Here is an 18,757-nt window from a genome sequence, read left to right as displayed (position 1 = left end):
GCGAATGTTTTGTGAGGAGCTTAAAACAACAAGGTTTCCAGGTGTATCAACACGTGAATGGCGGCCTTTGGGGTCAACCACAGGCCCTGGACTCTGAGATCTATGCAGAGGTCTACACAGCCGAGAGCCTAGAGGTGGTTCCGCTGAAGGTGGAGGAGGGGGCACCCCCAAACACCCATGCTTAGAAGAGGGGCGATGGGTCACCAGCAGCCCCCTAGCTCCGCAGGCCCTGGCCACTCCCTTCCCTCACAGGCTGACAAACATTCCTGCCCGTCACCCCCACGGTCCCCAAAAAGAACCACAGTTCTGTGTAAATCACAGTGACAAGGGAAAAAATGTAATACAGAAAAAAAGATAAATTGAACTTCAAAGAATTTTGAATTGAATATCAAAGAGTGCTATCTAGAAAAGAAAAAGACAGCCTGCAGAACGGCAGTATTTTCAACTCATAGCTCTGACAAGGGCCTGGGATCCAGAGCACACAGGGAACACTTGTGATTATAAGAAGTCCAAGGACACAGCTCTTCCCATTCCCCCCACGCCCGGGGCCCCTGAGAGCACTGGACACTCGGGGCAGTGCCAGGCCATCTGCAGCTCCCGTCTGGGTGGGTCACCAGCGACACAGCCACTCCTTGACTGCGTCCCCCGACCCCAAAGCTGTCCCGTGGCTCACCCTCCAGGTCTGCATTGCTGCTGTGGACACCATGTGCAGGTACCATGGGAATGGGAACGGAGGGTCTGCAGTGAGCTGTCCGCAATGGCCAGGCGCTGGGCTGAGGGCCCTGCCCTCTGAAGCTGTGCGACCCCAGCCCTGTTCTTCTCTAGGCCTACACTGTCTCATCTGGAAGACGTGAACTGTAATAACCCTACACCAGAAGGCGGGATGAAATGGGGTAAGTAGGACATAGAAAGCGTGCAGAGCCCGCTGCACCGTGGCCATCTTGGTCACCTATCACTCTATGCCCTGCCCGGGTTGGTCCCACAGAAGACTGCTCAGATGCGAGTCTTCTCACACTGGCACTGTCAACAATCTCTTCACTGCCATCTGCTACGTGCCCCCTGTTTTGAATGGTGTTGTCTATGTAAATGCATTATGTATTCACTGTTCCATTCATTTCGATGTCAGTAGAATTAACATTTCAAAAAGTAATAGAGAGGGCATTCCCTGGCAATCTAGGGGTTAGGGCTTGGTGCTCTCACTGATGGCTTGGGCTCAATCCCTGCTTGGGGAACTAGGATCCCGCAAGTCATGAGCCACAGTCAAAAAGAAAAAAAGAAAGTCACAGAGAAGAAAGATAAACTGGACGTCAAAAACTTTTGAATTGAAATGTCAAAGAATGCTCTCTAGAAAGGAAAAAGACAACTCAGAATGGCAGTATTTTCAAAACATAGCTCTGACAACGGTCTGATATTCAGAACACATAGACAATGCTTAAAACTCAACTATAAAAAATTCCCAATTTTAAAAATAGGCAAAGGATTTGGACAGACACCTCTCTGAAGAAGATAGACAAATGGCCAACAGGCACCAGAGAAGATGCCCAACATTATCCATCATTAGGAAAATGCAGACCAGAACCACAGTGAGACAGTGCCTCAAGCCCACTAAAATGGCTGGAATAAAAAAAAGACAGTAACAAGTGCTGGTGAGGAAGCAGAAGGATGGGGACCATCATATACCACGGGTGGGGTGTAAAACGGTGCAACCCCTGGGGAAAATGGTTCGGCAGTTCCTCGTAAGGTCAAATATGCAGCTACTGTTGTTACTGTGGCTCAGTCGCTCAGCTGTGTCTGACTTTGTGACCCCATGGCCTGCAGCACACCAGGCTTCCCTGTCCTTCACTGTCTCCCAGAATTTCCTCAAACTCACATCCATTGAGTCGGTGATGCCATCCAACCATCTCATCCTCTGCCATCCCCTTCTCCTTCTGTCTTCAATCTTTCCCAGTAAGATGGTCTGTGCCCATGAATTGGCTCTTTAAGACCCAGCAATTCCATAATGAGGAATATAACCAAGAAAACCTTATGCTCACACAAAAACATACACACAAATGTTCACAGCAATATTATGCAAGATAGTCAAAAGTGGAAAGTGCAAGTGTTAGTCGCACTAGTGGGGTGTAGCCCCCCAGCCTCCTCTGTCCATGGGATTCTCCAGGCAAGAATACTGGAGTGGGTTGCCATTTCCTGCTCCAGAGGCTCTTCCCGACCCAGGGATCGAACCCAGGTCTCCTCCATTGCAGGCGGATTCTTTACCATGTGAGCCACCAGGGAAGTCTTCACCAAAAGTGGAGCCAACCCAAAAGTCTCTCAACTGGAGAACTAGTAGACAAAGTGTGGCCTACCCGTACACGGGAGAGGGATGAGGCACTGACCATGCTACCACAGGGATAAACCCCTCAAATGCCGTGCTGAGTAAAATAAACCAGCCACGGAAGGCCATGCATTGCACAATTCTGCATCTACGAAATACCTAGAAGAGGCAAATCCATAGAGACAGGAAGGAGGTCGGTGGTTGCCAGGGACGCGGGGAGGGAGAATGGGGTGACTGCTGAAGGGCACAGGGTTTCCTTTAGGGGTGATGGAAATGTTCCGGAATTAGCACTGATCGTCGCAGAACTTTGTGAATACATTAAACACCACCGAACTGTACATTTTAAAAGGATAAAGTTTATGGTATGTGGATTATATCGCAATTAAAAAAACTGTAAGTGAAGCGAGTGACTATAATTCCATCTATATCAGACATGCGGACTACCATGCAGTTTTGCTGGAGAAGCCCAAGATGTGATGTTTGGTTTCTGGGGCTAATACTGATTAATTCTGTGACCACGATCAGTTTATTAAATCTGTTTCCCAGCGTCTTCATCTTCAAAATGGGATACTGTAGTCACGGATCATAAAGATCAGACAGATGATGTACGTGGTGAGATAAGCAAATCGGGTCCCCGGGTCCAGTCTGCCTGGGTGTGGAGGGCCCAGAGAGCCAGCACCACCCCCCGCCCCGCCCCTCTCACCTCGGGGGTCAGCGCGGTGCACCCACCCCCGCCCCGCCCCTCTCACCTCGGGGGTCAGCGCGTTGTTGTCCGAGGTCTGGCTGGACAGCAGGATGTGCGTGAAGCCCTCTTCCTTCCGCACGACGATGTCCCGAAACCGACAGTTGCTCTCGTTCTGGCGGACACTGTACCTGAGCCTCTTGTCGAAGACGTAGTCCTTCTCGGCTTCCAGCTTCCGCTTCACCGGGCTGTGCAGGCCGAGGCCCCCGTTGGTCAGAGCAGAGCCTTCCAAAATCAGACACACAGGGTGAGAGGCTGACAGCAGACAGTCACACAGCAGCGCGGCAGGAGAGCTCTCAGACTCCACGGGAAGGCTGGGATGCGGCTGGGGCCTCCGGGCAGCCTCTGCTCCGGGTGGTGAGAGGCTACAGCTCCGACCACGGAAGAGCGCAAAGAGGGCTCTCTGTGAAGGACCCTGCGCGATCCTTGATTCCCTCTCCCACACATCCACCTGTGAGTGCCCAGGTTCTGCCTGGATGCCTTCAGCAATGACAGACCCAGGAATGGTCCCCAAATACGACGAACCACAAGCCAAAAATACCGCAGCTTTACTCATAATCAAAAACTGGGAAGCAACCAATATGTCTTGGGCTTCTCTGGAGGCTCAGCTGCTAAAGAATCCACCGCAATGCGGAAGACCTGGGTTCAATCCCTGGGTTGGGAAGATGCCCTGGAGAAGGAAAAGGCTACCCACTCCAGTATTCTGGCCTGGAGAGCTCCATGGACTATATAGCCCATGGGGTCGCAAAGAGTCAAACAGGACTGAATGACTTTCACTTTCAATATGCCCTTTTACAAACTCTGGTTCATTCACACAGTAGAATATTACTTGGCATAAAAAGAAGTCCACTATCAAGCCACAAAAATACATGAATGACTCTTAAATGCACATCACTACATGAAACAAGCCAGTCTGAAAAGGTGACACAGATTGTATGATTCCAATTACATGACATCTCAGAAAAGGCAAAAGCATAGAAAAAGTAAAAAGATCGTTGGTGGCCAGGGGTTCAGGTAGAGTAAGAGGAGGGCTGAACTGGTGAAATGTAGGGACTTTTTTAGGACAGTGAAACCACTCTGCAAGATATCACGATGGCGAACATGAGAACCACGAACATGTGCTGAAACCCGAGGAACTTAACAGCATAGACACCTTTGTGGTCGTTCTTCGGTCGCTAAGTCGTGTCTGACTCTTTGCGACCCCATGAACTGCAGCACGCCAGGCTTCCCTGTCCTTCAGTAACTCCTGGAGTGTGCTCAGATTCATGTCCATTCAAGGATGGGACGCAGAATGTGATAAAAAGAATCTAACTGTATGACAAGCGTATGAAACCACCTCCCTGAAGGGGGATGGGGGAAAGGTCCTGACCAAAGTAATTTTAGGAATGAGTGGAGTCTGTCAAACTAAAAATAACCTGCATTGGAAGCACTGTAGTCCAGTTGATAAAGTTGATTCCTACAGAGGTAAATTGTTGTTGTTGTTTAGTCACTAGGTCATGTCTGACTCTTTGCCACCCCATGGGCTGTAGCCCACAGGCTCCTCTGACGATAGGACTTCCCAGGCAAGAATACTGGAGTGGGTGGCCACCGCCTTCCTCAGGGGATCTTCCTGACCTAGGGATCGAACCCGCAACCTTCTGCCCCGCAGGCAGACTCTTTACCACTGACCCACTGGGCTTCCCCGGTGGCTCAGATGGAGTGAAGGAGACCTGGGTTCAATCCCTGAGTTGGGAAGATCCCCTGAGGAGGGAATGGCAACCCACTCCAGCATTCTAGCCTGGAGAATCCCATGGACGGAGGGGCCTGTGGGCTACAGTCCACGGGGTGGCAAAGAGTCAGACACAAGTGATCGACTTCACTTTCACTTTCACCAGAGAAGCCCGTGGAGGTAAGTGGAGGTGAGTAGGAGCTCAGAATTCTGACATCAGACGTGGATGCTTGAGTTGAACAATTATGTAAATAGATGGCAAGTGGGAGTGGAAGGTTTCTCTGTTTGAGTGGGAGTTTACAGAGAAGCAAAGGGTGGGAGCCAGAATGATCCATGTGGTGACGGATGAGCCCTGAAGACATCAGTATGAACCTAACACAGCTACAGATGGTTACATACAGAAATATTCCTAGATAAACGTGTCTACGCAGGTTAGTATACACACATGTATTTCCTCGCTCTGTCGGCTGAGAAGGCCCAGAGTCTGGCATCCCAACAGCAGTGGGCACCCCAGGAGCCCAGGTCTTGGTTTCTGATAACCATTCTCAACAAAAGGAACAGGGGCTCTCTGGAGAAATAGGTGATTCCAGGACTGGGGCAGGGAACATGCAAGATAAGCTTGCAGAGACTGAAAGGAAGGGAGTAGTAAAACCAAAACCAAAACAAATAACAATCTTCACAATGTAACACCTGTCAAAAGGACATAGGAGTCAACTGAAAGAGCTCTCAATGGCCAAAGATGCAGGAATTTGAGCAATTAAAAGTACATACTGTGTTATAATTGAAAGTAAAAAATAAATATCCATGAGTCTAGGCTGATATAATCAAATGACTGGATAAACGGGAGATAAGAGACATGAATCTGAGCAAACTTCAGGAGATAGTGAAGGGACAGGGAAGCCTGGTGTGCTGCAGTACATGAGGCTGCAAAGAGTCGGACACGACTTAGTGACAGAACAACAAGGACAAGGGATAAATCTTCCATGGAGAAGAATTCCCAATAGTTAATGCAGATGCTGTGCTCTCAAGGAGGCAGAACATAGCTTCTTTAAGGGTGAGCTTCACACCTTGCAAAAGGTGTAGAAAGTGGGGGAAGGGGTGTAGTCGGGGAAGAGGAACAGTGGAGAAACCTGGCTGGGGCCAATGCAGAAGCCAAAGCCCCTTCTGCCACGTGATCAAGACCAACACGACAGGGATAAGTCAGGGCGCGGCGTGCACTCCTGACATAGTGTGAGGGAGAAGGCGCCGGACCTCTGGGGGCTTCCTCTCAGAAACCTACAACCCCAGTCTAATCATGAGAAACACACAGACAAATCCCAGTTGAGGGGCATTCTACAAAACACCTAATCATTGTACTGCAAGACTGTGAAGGTCATCAAAACCCAGGAAAATTGGAGAAACTGTCTTAGGGCAGAGGATCCTAAGGAGACATGACAACTAAATGTGATGTGGGATCCTGGATGGGATCGTAGGATAGATAGTAGGATAAGGTACGGACTTTAGTTGATAATACTGTATGGATTAGCAGTTCATTGATTGTAACACATGGACCATGCTAGTTGAAGATGTCATAAAAACAGGAGAGGCTGAGTACAGGGTACACACATAGGAACTCTCTGTATTTTCTTTCCAAATTTCCTGGAAATTAAAACTATTTAGAAAATAAAGTTTCCTTTAAAGAACACATTAAAATTAAGTTAACTTTTTTTTGTTTGTTTCTGGGTAAACTTACTTTTTTATTTATTTATTTTCATTTATTTTTATTAGTTGGAGGCTAATTACTTTACAATATTGTAGTGGTTTTTGCCATACATTGGCATGAATCAGCCATGGACTTACATGTGTTCCCCATCCCGATACCCCCTCCCACCTCCCTCCCCATCCCATCCCTCTGGGTCTTTTAAAAAAAGAAAACTATACCCCAGGTGATTCTGACATGCAGGCGGGTTTGAGTCCCTAGACCAGTGGTTCTTACACTTGAGCAGACACCTGGATCACCTGGAGAGGGTTCAACCAGCCGGCTGGGCACACCCCAGGCTGTGGCCCCTGCCCCAGGGACCGGACTGTGAGAACCAGGCTCAGGACAACTGTCACGGTGGACTCAGATTCTTAATGAGCACGGGGTGGGGGTGGGCCTTGGAATCACAGGAAGCAAGCCAAAGGCAGAGACCAGGAAATGCTGCGCTGGAGCCCTCTCCTACCCCACCGGGATGAGCGCCCAGCCCCAAAAGGGCACAGAAGCACCAGCCCCCGTGTCATCAGACAGCCTCTGAGAAGCCTCCTCATCTTGTCCCTTTCCATTACCCAAAGCGACAGGGCTTTGTCAAACACCACGATGCAGGTAAACGACTCAATGAACTCCGGAAAGCAAGCGTGAGCATTTAATTAAAAGGCTCACGCAAAGGGAGCTGTTTCTTCAGGGTCAACCTCAAAACCTCCAGCTCCTGAGAAAGCCTTCCTAATTGGAGCCGGCAGATGCGTGCCGGGGACCTGCTGGCAGAGGTTAGCGCATCACGGGAGCTGCTCTCAGCGGCGGCCACCCAGCTCGCCCGTGAGAAGTCAGAGGCTCAGGGCTCCGCAACGGCAGTGTTTTCCCTGGGGCTGGCAGAGGTCTGACTTCACCTCTTCTGCCCTGCAACCAAGTCAAGGTGCTGGCTTCCTTTTGCATCAAGGAGGAGGACCTGAGGGTTACCTTTTCTGAGCAGCTCTATAAGCTGCCTGTAAATTGCTCAGCAGTCCTACAAAACTGCCCTTCTTAGTCCATTTTGCAGATAAGGAGAAGTGAGGCGCTTGTAGGAAGCCACAAAGGTTTTAAATGGCAGAGCCAGGATTAGAGGCAACTGCCCCTCCTTTTCTTCATTCATTCAGAATCTAATGGGTTATCACCTCCTATGGATCAGCCGTCACACTAGATGTCGGAGGTCCAACAAAAATCAGAGAAATAAGGCCCATGCCCTCCCGGAGCATGCTTCAGGCCCTCCCAGAGGGTGGGAGATAGAAAGGAAACAAATAGACTAATCATTAAAATAATGATAAATGGGGAAAGATAGGGTGACGTGATAAAGAATACTGGGGGTTCTCGGTGAAGCCCGTGGTCTTTCTATTAAAGCATAAGGGGAAGTGGCCCCTAAGAGACCATCTGACCAAATAATCCATAAAACTATGTAAGAAAACAGATCCGTATGTCTATTATCTACCAGGACACAGGGCTTGCGTCACAAATGCTAACTTGGAGGACACACCATCTCTGGGCCAAGGAAGGCAGGAAGCCTCCGTTAGGGCCTGGATTCACTCACATGCAGTAGCATTAAGTCACCTTTCTGAGCCCCACTCCGCCTTCCCACAGAGCTGCTCTCAAAGCTGCTACCCTTCTGGGGCACCATGCCTCCAGAGAGACAGGGGATGCTGGCGGGGAAGGTACCACGGGGAACAGAATACGCCGGAAGCAGGGAAGTTCGGGGCTTTGCAGCCAGACAGCATGGGAATCCCAGCACTGTGTCTGCTCATCGGGAGAAGCTTGAAGCCCACGAGTTCTCCCAGTGGCGTCTCCTTCGTTATAAGCTGGGGTCAGTGGTACCTGTTTTTGAGGGTTGTTCCGTGTTAATTTAATTAAGGAATCAACATGGGATTAGCAAGTGCGTGGCTCATTCCAGGCACTTTCAGAAATGTTAGCTGAAGGACACCAAGTCACTCCAAAACTGAGTCCGTGTAGCCCCAGGTCTCCTGCTCCCAGCCCCACACGCTGCCTCCAAGCCCAGGACATGGGTCCAGGAGAGATGGGGCGTTCCAGGGGGAGAGGGACTGACCACCTGATGAGGCCAAAAGCCAGAGTGAAACCCAGCGATGGACCAGCCTTCAAGGCCCACACCCCTCCTCTCAGGCCGCAAGGTTGGGGGTTCACTATTCCCTCTGCACCTCCACTTTCCACACATGGAACAGCAGATGCCATCCCTGCCTCTCAGGATGATCAGGCTGGGTTCTTTCCTTCCACTCCCTTCAAGCCTTCTCATGTTCCTTCCTTCCAAGTACAAAGGAGTATTTCCCACTAAGAAGACCCCACAGAATCTCCCTCTCACACAGCCCCTCTGCTCCAGACATGCAGAAGCGATGGATATAACACTGGGCTCACAAACAAGATGATCATCTCTGTGTGAGAAGCAGAGACCAACACAAATCTCGCCATGGAGGTGGGCGCCGGGAGAGGTGGGCAGGAAGGGGAAGTGGGGGCAGCAGGACTCACGTCTCCCACGTGAGGTGGGAAGACGCAGCCAGGGGTTGGAAACCAGGGGACGGCGTGATGTCCTCCATGAAGACAGAACAGCGACAACAAAGCCACATGCTGCCCACAGCCAAGGCTTTATCGGGACCTCTGGGCCAGGTAGAGGGAGAGAGAGGAAGCAAAGAAAGACAAAACCAACTTCCCTCTTGAAATGAGCTGTCTGCCAAAATTCCAAAACAGTAAGATACCTAATGCTTAGGATTCTGTCTGATAAAATCACTGCTGGTGACACAAACAGCTCCAAATCAAATCAAACAAATATTATGAGACAATATGACACGGACTTTAAAATAGGAATGCGTAGAATGCTCCAAGTGATAGATGTGAGGGAAACAGTCATTTAAAATAAATAAATTCTCAGATAAAAGCAGACAGAAAGGAAAAGAGCACAGGGGTAAGGTAAAAAACTAATTAAAAAGCAAATGACAAAGAGGAAAGAAATTGCATGTCACGGATAAAAGATCCCCAGACTAAAGAAAATTTAAACACTGAGGACAAAAAGATCAAAATTCCTCCAGGGGGGAAAAAACAGACAGAAGATATGGACAAATAATCCACAAATATCACATAAAAATAGCTCTTATGGGTAAGAAAAGAATTCAACTTCATTCAAAAGAATAATGCAAACTAAAATTCAGAATGAAAGAAATGAACATTAAAACTACACTGAGAAACCACTTCTTACCCATTCACTTGGCAAAGGTTTAGAATCTTGACAATATACTCTTCTAGAGAAGATGTGGGGAGGCAGGCATTACTTATTGGTGGGTGGAATGCAAATGGCAGAACTGCTATGGAAGAGAACTTGGCAATCTGTGAGAAAACTGTTCATGCAATTACTCTCAACACAGCAATCCCACTTCTAGAAACATGACGTAAAACATATACCTATAAACATACACACATATGTATGTATAAGATGGTTCCTTACAGCATCATTCACAACTGCAAAACACTATAACTACCTAAACATCCAAGCACAGATTGGGGAGATTAAACTATGGTGCATCCACACAACGGAATACTATGCAACTGTAAAAAGAATGAAAACTATTTCTAGGAACTAATAAGTGATTTCCAAAACATATCTTCAAGTGAAGACAGGCAAGGTATAAAAGTATTTTACCTTTAGTGTAAGAAAGAAGGGGAAATAGACAAATTTGCTTAATTTTGCAAAAAGAAACAGAAGAAGGGTTAACTAGAAAATGATTAAATTGGTTACCCACAATGGTTGGCAGAGAGAACAGAATAGAATGGGGGTAGAAGAAGTGTATATATAAATAACTGAATCACTTTACATCTAAAACTAATACCACATTGTAAATTAACTATACTTCAATAAAAACAAACAAAACCCACAGAAAATATTACTGGGTAAAGAGGCATGATGTATGCAATCTACACTTAAATGGTTCAGAAAAAGAAAAATGATTGTATATAATCTGTATAATCACTTGTACATAAGTTCTAAGTGTGTATATATGTGTGAGTCTATATAATTACCTATACATGTACATACACACAGATATATACACAAAGAAAGAGAGAGCAAACATGGTAAAATGTTCAGTTCAGTTCAGTTCAGTTCAGTTGCTCAGTTGTGATCAACTCTTCACGACCCCATGAACTGCAGCATGCCAGGCCTCCCTGTCTATCACCAACTCCCGGAATTCACCCAAACCCACATCTGTTGAGTCGGTGATGCCATCCAGCCATCTCATCCTCTGTCATCCCCTTCTCCTCCTGCCCCCAATCCCTCCCAGCATCAGGGTCTTTCCAATGAGTCAGCTCTTTGCATCAGGTGGCCAAAGTATTGGAGTTTCAGCTTCACCATCAGTCCTTCCAGTGAACACTGAGGACTGATCTCCTTTAGGATGGACTAGTTGGATCTCCTTGCAGTCCAAGGGACTCTCAAGAGTCTTCTCCAACACCACAGTTCAAAAGCATCAATTCTTCGGTGCTCAGCTTTCTTTATAGTCTAACTCTCACATCCATACATGACCACTGGAAAAACCATAGCCTTGACTAGGCGGACTTTTGTTGACAAAGTAATATCTCTGCTTTTCAATATGCTGTCTAGGTTGGTCATAACTTACTGGTAAATCCAAAAAGGGGTTCTTTTACAATGTTGCTGTAAGTTTGAAATTATTTGAAAACTAAAAGTTATATATGCTAAATATATATATGTATGTATGTATGTATATATATATATACACTAGGGAAGAAATATTTGAAGAAATAATGGTTGAATGTTTTAAAGAACTTAAAAAAAAGACAAATTCTTCGTTTGAAAGAGCACTCTGAGTATGAAATAGGATAAACAGACAAATAATAATGAAACTGCAGAATGTCCCAGACAAAGAAAAAATCTTAAAATATAGCATGGAGAGAAAAAAACACATTCTCAAAAAGGAATATCAGACTGATAGCAAAAGCAGTTAACAGAGGCCTGAAAAATAAAGAACTTCCATCAAAATGCTGACAGAGAATAACTCTCAGCCAAGAATTTTATACCCAGCTAAAACCACATTTAAAGGACCAGTTAAAGGGGCATTTTTAGATATCCCAAAACTAAAAGAGTTATCACAGACTCTAAAATAATTATAAATAGAAACTTCAGCAAATCAAAAAGTTAATTCATAGGAAGACAAGAGATAACAATAAACACAGCTGATGGTTTTTAATTTAGTAAATGTAATTCCTGGCTGCAAAAATAACGAAAACAATTTTTGCTGTTTAACAACACTGAGTGAGTGAACAAAACAAAAATATGAGGCTCCTTGAGAAGTCAAAACCAAGTAAGGTCCTCCCTGTTGCATCAGTAGGAAGACAGCACATCTGTTAGAAAAAATGTGTAGTTGAATATGTATGCTAAAATTTAAGAGCACAAATATAACCTATGGCTAGCATCCAAATCAGCCCAGAGAAGAAATATATAAAACGTATCGACTCAATTAGAAAGTACAAAAAGGGCCAAGGAAGGGGATGAGAGAGGGAGCAAAGAGACAGAATTACAAAGTGAAAATGCAAAATAAAATAGAAGAAAAGACATAAATGATGTTCATAGTCACATTAATTTGTGAGCAGGTTAGGCTCATATATTAGAAGACAGAGATGACCTGGCTGGAGAAAAGAATCCACAATCCAGATGTGAGGAAGACTCCCTAAGGACAGACTCTTAAAGACGGAAAAAAAAGCATCTCAACTCAGCTAGTGGGAGAAGGAAACCTGTGGTCAAAATAGTGGGAATACTCAAAAAGTGTCAAGAAATGGTGCATAGTTGTCAGTGTGGGGCAGGAAGAGGTGTGTTAGGAAATGCACTGCAGTTTGTAAGTTACACAAAGGCAAACAGAAAGCTGGTATGTGAAAGATAAGGCACAGCTGCCCTGGGACGAGTGAGGGGTGAGTTTTCCGGGAGAACAGAGGGTAAAGGTCCAGGGGAAGCCACAGAGGACGCGATGGATGAGGGACAGACTGCAGGACGTGGCATCCATGTCCGCATTCTCCACCAGGAACATGGCAAACCCCAGCCCTGGAGAGCACCAAGCTCCCTCCAGAGAGCAAGAAGGGAAGGAGTTCAGACAGGACACCAGAGGATGCCATTCCCAGGTGAGGGGTGCATCTTCTGTGCTGGCTTCACATTTAACTCTTATTTAGGATCTAGGGCAGCTCTAGAGAGTCCCTTGACAGCAAGAAGATCAAACCAGTCAATCCTAAAGAAGATCAACCCTGGATATTCATTGGAATGACTGAGGCTGAAGCTGAAGCTCCAATACTTGCCCACCTGATGCAAAGAGTCAACTCACTGGAAAAGACCCTGATGCTGGGAATGATTGAAGGTAGGAAGAGAAGGGGACGACAGAGGACAAGATGGTTGGATGGCATCCAACTCAATGGACATGAGTTTGAGCAAACTCCGAGAGATAGAAAAGGACAGGGAAGTCATGTCCCTCGCTGTAGTCCATGGGATCAGAGTCGGACACAGCCTAGTGACTGAACAAGAATAAGGGCAGTTCTTTGATTATCATGGGCAACTGGGCTCAGAGCCAGCTACATCTGCCCCGAACAGTCTGAAAGGGCTTCTTCCACGATCAGCCCAGCATCATCCTCAAAGTCCTTTCTCTCGATTGCCCGCTGTTAACACAGTCATCCTATTTTGTTGAATGCTTATTATGTGATCCACAGAGCTTGTTCCCTGATCCTGTAAGGCATTGTTTCATCCACATTTCACAGGTGAGAAAAGCAAAACCCAAGGTCATGCCCCTGGGAAGGGCCAGGATACAGTTCAAACTCCTAACATCCTGCCTTCAAACGTGATGCCTGACTCAAGCAACAAGACTCGGAAGCCTAAAACTGGTCTTGGGCCCTCCTGCTCTGAGAGACCTTCTGCATTTTGTTCCCCTGAGAGATCACTGAACAACGTCAGAAAGAAAATCTGGGTGCTGCGGCTGGCTCCAGTATCCCGTGGAGCTGCTTCCAAGCTGAGCTCATTTCGCTGCATCCTCGTCATCTCTGCACCCACCTGATGCCTCCACCTGACAGCAGGCTCTTCAGAGACAAGCCTGAGAGCCACTCGCTCTGCGTCTGCAGGACGGAGCACAGTGCCTGGAAGGCAGCCGTGGTCATCGAGCAAATGGAGGAGTGCAAAAAAAATCGCGGAGACCACCCGGAGCAGCCTCCTGGCAGCACAGGCCAACCTCATATTCAACGCCCTCAGTTTTGAGACACGTTCCATGTTCATTTCTCGACGCATTGGTCATACTTCCGAACCTTGGTAGAGTCTCATGCATGGAGAAAATAATGGTTTCCTGAAACCAGGCTGCTCTCACACCTCGATGACTAACTTGTACCTACATCACACTTGGCCCTTCTGCTTCATGACAGCCAGGCGAGACCTCACCTCTCAGAGACGCCCGAGGAAAAGAATACGGTGTGAGTGCTATGAAGTTTCCTCCCCTTGCGAAGAAAATAGTAGCACCTTCTTGGGGCGCGAGCCAGCAGGACACAGAAGGAAGGCGTCTCCAGACCAGAGACACTGTTTCCCAGAACGCCCTTTGCCCTGGTAAAGGTCTCCTCCTTCTCAACGCGGCCCTTCTGGGACCTGCTCTCTAATTCTTACAGAGCAGTTCATCCCTCATCTAGAGGCTGCTGGCACATCCTTTTCCTTTTTTATTTTTAACAGTCTTTACTGCCCCTCCCTTCATTCATTCAGCGTGCAATTAACAAATGTCCAGGACAAACCTGACTCCTGGGATACACTGATGGGCAGAAACAGAGATGGAGTCTGCACTTAAGAACTTACAGTCTGGGGACTTCCCTGGTGGTCTAGTGGCTAAGACTCTGCACTCCCAATGAGGGGAATGAGGGGGGAAACTAGATGAGGTCAGGGAACTAGACCTCCTAGTTGTGCCACGTGGCACAACTAAGAGTTTTCACGCTGCAACTAAAGATCCCTCATCCCGAGGCACAGCCAAATAAATAAACATATATCAAATAAGAACTTACAGTCCAATTTAACAATGTCCAAGAGAACCCCCTGCAGTGCTGGAAATGTTTGCTATCTGCACAGCCACATAGGGTTACTGAAAGTTTAAAAAACTTGTCTGACTTTGATGAACTGAAGTCTAACGTTAGCCACATGAGGCTGGTGGTGCCATGGTGGGCAGCATAGGTGATCACGCCGCAGAATTACCCCGCATGCCTTGCAAACCCTGACGGCACAGGCGCGTCTGGCCCCCTCTTCACACATACACAGATTCTTAAAGGCAAGGCCGTGTCAGCCACTCCTGTGTCTTTACATGGCAGTGGTAAAGAATCCGCCTGCCAGTGAAGGAGATGCAAGAGGTGAGAGTTCGATCCCTGAGTCGGGAGGATCCCCTGGAGAAGGAAATGGCAACCCGCTCCAGTACGCTTGCCTGGAAAACCCCATGGACAGAGGAGCCTGGCAGGGCTACAGTCCATGGGGTCACAAACAGTCAGACACGACTGAGCTTTGAAACCAGCGCAGCCGGCAGGCAGGAGTGGCTCAGTCATGCTGAACAAATGAATGAGTGCATAAATGAGTGCATGCCACACACAGCAGAGGGCCTAGAGAAGTGTCTGCCTCCTGACTCAAACCAGGAGAGCGAGAGACTGGAGAGCAGGACAAGAACAGTGAGGGATCTGCCCGGGTCCCCCACCCACACCCCCCACACGAAGGTGTGAGTGTGAGGCCTTTCCCCTGGCTCCTTTTCTCCCAGCATCCCGCTCACAATCACCATCTGTGGGAAGCAGACACCATCACAGAGGCGAGGGAGGCCTGCGAGCAGCCGGAGGGTACTGCACCCCGGAGCACCGAGGCCTGCAAGCTGTGGAGCAGGCTGGGCGAAGGGGAGGCTTAAAATAGACAAGAGAGGACTCATCAGTTCCGCAGTTGAGGGAAACCGTCCTTTGTTGATGGCGGGGTGAGGGCTTTCCAGCTGCAGTTCTTAGAAGAGAAAGTGATAGTTCTTACACTTGAGAACCATTTCCTGGTCTGTGGTTGACTCACCAAAGATCCCTAAAGCGTGGCCAGGTCTCAGGGTGCAGACCTAACACGCCTGGTCCTCTTCTGTCTCAGCTGGGAGGAACGAGCTGCTGCCTGCAGACTCCGCAGGTGGGGGCAGCAGCCTCTTTCTGCAGAAACGGGGCTGGGGTTCAGGTGTTTGGAGGTGGGCGGGGTATGGGAGTTGGCGGTGGTACTGAGGTTGAAAACACCCTCCAATCACCCCACTCTCTCATATCGAAGAGCTCAAAGAGCCCAACATACACTCAATACTTGTACGGTCATTTCCCAGCTGGTCCTCGTCCCAGCCCCTAACCGTCACCATGGACAGAATCCCTGATCTCAGGGCTGAATTCAACAGCAAAGCTCAAGTTTATGTTAAAAAAAAAAGAATCTTCCTTTAGGCAGTATGCTAAGTGACACAAGTCAAAGATAGATACTGTATGATATTGTTTACGCTGTGAAAACTAAAAAAACACAACAAAATAGTGAATAGAACAAACAAACAAAAAAAGCAGCAGACACACAGACCTAAGAGCAAATTAATGGTTACCAATGCGGAGGGGAGAGGCACTATGGGGAGGGGGTGAGAGAGGTATAAAAATTATTGGGTATAAGACAGGCTCTAGGGTGTATGGTACAACACGGGGAATATAGCCAATATTCGGTAATAATTGTAAATGGACGGTAATGTTTAAAATCGTATTAACAAATAAATTACCAAATTAAAAAAAAATCTTTAGCCTCATTAGCCATCATCTGGCATATTCTAATCATGCCTGATAAAATCCATACACTAGGAATTTCAAGAAAGCTTAGGCTCCCAGGTTACTTCAAACCACTGAGAGCGATGGACATACATCTTACGATGTCTGTTGTCAGTTCTAAATGTTTTTAACAGCAGAGCATGAATTCAAAATGCAGGCTAACCTGATGAAAAGGAAATTTTTTCTAGAGGTGAAATCACATCTCCTGAGTTAAACACCCTATGGTCACAGTGACGCTCAAATATTTGACCATAATCCTGGCACCCAGAGAAGGATACCCTATCCAGCTGTACCCAATAGCTGAATTTGCTACTGAATTCAGCCCTACAGTCTCCAAAGCAGAAAATGACTCCAGTGGAAAGCCACTTTGTCATCTGTTCTTATCACCCCTCCACTCACAAACTCTGCCTTCTGGCCTCACTCTATTTTCCAACCTCAGTTCCCACCTCCGCCCCTTAAACACCCCAACCTCCAGGACGATGTCAAGTTTCCTGCTTCCGGGCCATCTTCAGCAGTCCCCCTGGCCCTGAATGCCACTTCCGTCCACTTTCACACCTGGAGTCCTCACACCTGAAATGCTTCCCTCCCAGGCAGCTGACTTCCGCCCAGGAACAGCCACTCCCTGGGGGCCCCCACGGCGGTCTGTCTAGGCCCTTCCTGAGCGCTTGGCACACTTGGCTTTGTGGCTGGCCACTTGAGAGCATCTGATTCCTTAATTAGTTTAATGAGTTCTTTGGAAGTCCGGGCTTGTCATCTCTAATCCCCAGTTCCCAGCACACAGTGGCCACAAAATAAACGTCTCTTTAACTGGATTGTAGGAAAAAAATGATGGTATCAGAAGGCTAAGGGATGGGTTTTCGACAGAGAAGTATTCTCCTCTGTGCTTACAGACAACCCCACCCCCCAGGAAGTTGAAGAAGTGAAGTTAAGAACATAGGTCTGGAACAAGAAAAACTAAAATATAAAATTTTACAGTTTTTAAAATAAACAATAAAACAAAATAGCAAAAAGTATAACAAAAAACTGCCAAAATAACAAAAAACAACAAAAAAGAAATTTAAAAAATTAAAAATAAAAAAAAGAACATGGGCCTGGAGCCCCACCCACTGGATCTGAATCTTGGAGCAGCCACCTTCTGATGGATCAGTTACGTCTCCACAAACCTCGGTTTCCTTATCTGTAAAGGACTCCTTACCAACTGAGCCACAAGGGAAGCCCTATCTGTAAATGGAGGAGAGAAACAGACCACCCCCCACCAGGATTAAATTAGTCACTACATATTATGCTACTTAGAACCAGGCATGGCACACAGCATGGGCTCAACCAACAAATACTGGGTATTTCTGGCATGGTAGGGAAACTGATCCTGATGCTGGGAAAGCCTGAAGGCAAAAGGAGAACAGGGCGAGAAGGTTAGATAGCCTCACCAACTCAATAGGCATGAACTTGAGCAAACTCTGGGAGAGAGTGGAGGACAGGAAAGCCTGTTGTGGCAAAGAGTCAGACACGAGTTAGCGACTGAACAACAACAGAAACTGCCAATTAGTCTTTTCCCCACCAGGTTGCGTTCTTCCCTCAACTGTGAGCACCTTATTCATCAATATACATGGAGAACAAGCCACAGAGTGACCCGCTTCTGGGTACATGATGAGTGCTCGCAGCAGTCACTAAATATTGGATGAAGAAAGCATAGATGAAGTTGACTGATGATGTCGGAGGTCACTGTTACCTATTTCCTACAAATCTTCTCAATAAAATGCAGTGCCCACTTGTCCAGAACATTCTCCCTTCTCCCCTCTGCCTGACTACACTCGAGAGGCCCTTCAGGTCTCAGATTTTACGCTCTTCCACCCTCCGCTCATCTCCTAATCCCGATGGGCTCCTCGCTCACAGAACGCCCCCACATCCTGGTGCGCTGGCACGCTGACTGCTTCCTTGGGTTTTCCCACGAGAACGTGAGCTGGGTGAAGACAGCAACCATCTCACATACAGCCGTGGCCTTGGCACCCGATTCCACACCTGGCACGCGCGGGTGCTCTGTTCACCTGTGGTCAGATGTTTCTGTCTCACCACCAAGTGAGGCTAGGAGATGGTGGTGGGAAGCCAGGCCAGTAGTAAGATGCCTTGCTGGGGGCTCAGCATGAACCCACTTTCCTCCCACGTGGAGAAGCAGAAGAGGACGGAGAAAGAGGCAGAGGGTGAAACCACAGGGCGCTAGTGTGCTAGAGAAGGACGGACTTGGGATCGCTGTCACCAAGACGTGGGCAAAAGAGCCGACTCTGACTACCCCCGAGGACATGAGTGACGGGCCAGTCATCCCACCACTCAGAAGTAGGGCCTCTTGAGTTTGCCTGCTGGTTGACATGAACAGAATAGCCACGAAGATCCTAGTGTCAGTGAGCGAGCAGCAGGGCACGTGGCAGG

The 18,757-nt window shown here is 47.6% G+C and overlaps 1 protein-coding gene across 1 annotated transcript in view; it reads right to left on the bottom strand.

Annotated features, from left to right (window-relative positions):
* CDYL2 (chromodomain Y like 2) overlaps positions 1-18,757 on the bottom strand; it is a 161,031-nt gene that overhangs the window by 22,844 nt on the left and 119,430 nt on the right. Inside the window, exon 3 of the mRNA XM_070451496.1 lies at positions 3,064-3,281. Coding sequence (XP_070307597.1) covers positions 3,064-3,281 — 218 coding nt within the window. The remainder of the gene's footprint in view (positions 1-3,063; positions 3,282-18,757) is intronic.

The sequence above is a fragment of the Odocoileus virginianus genome, chromosome 20, assembly GCF_023699985.2.
Source record: "Odocoileus virginianus isolate 20LAN1187 ecotype Illinois chromosome 20, Ovbor_1.2, whole genome shotgun sequence".
Classification (NCBI taxonomy): domain Eukaryota; kingdom Metazoa; phylum Chordata; class Mammalia; order Artiodactyla; family Cervidae; genus Odocoileus; species Odocoileus virginianus.
Note: the sequence above shows the minus strand (reverse complement) of the source record. Positions and strands in the feature narration are given on the sequence as shown.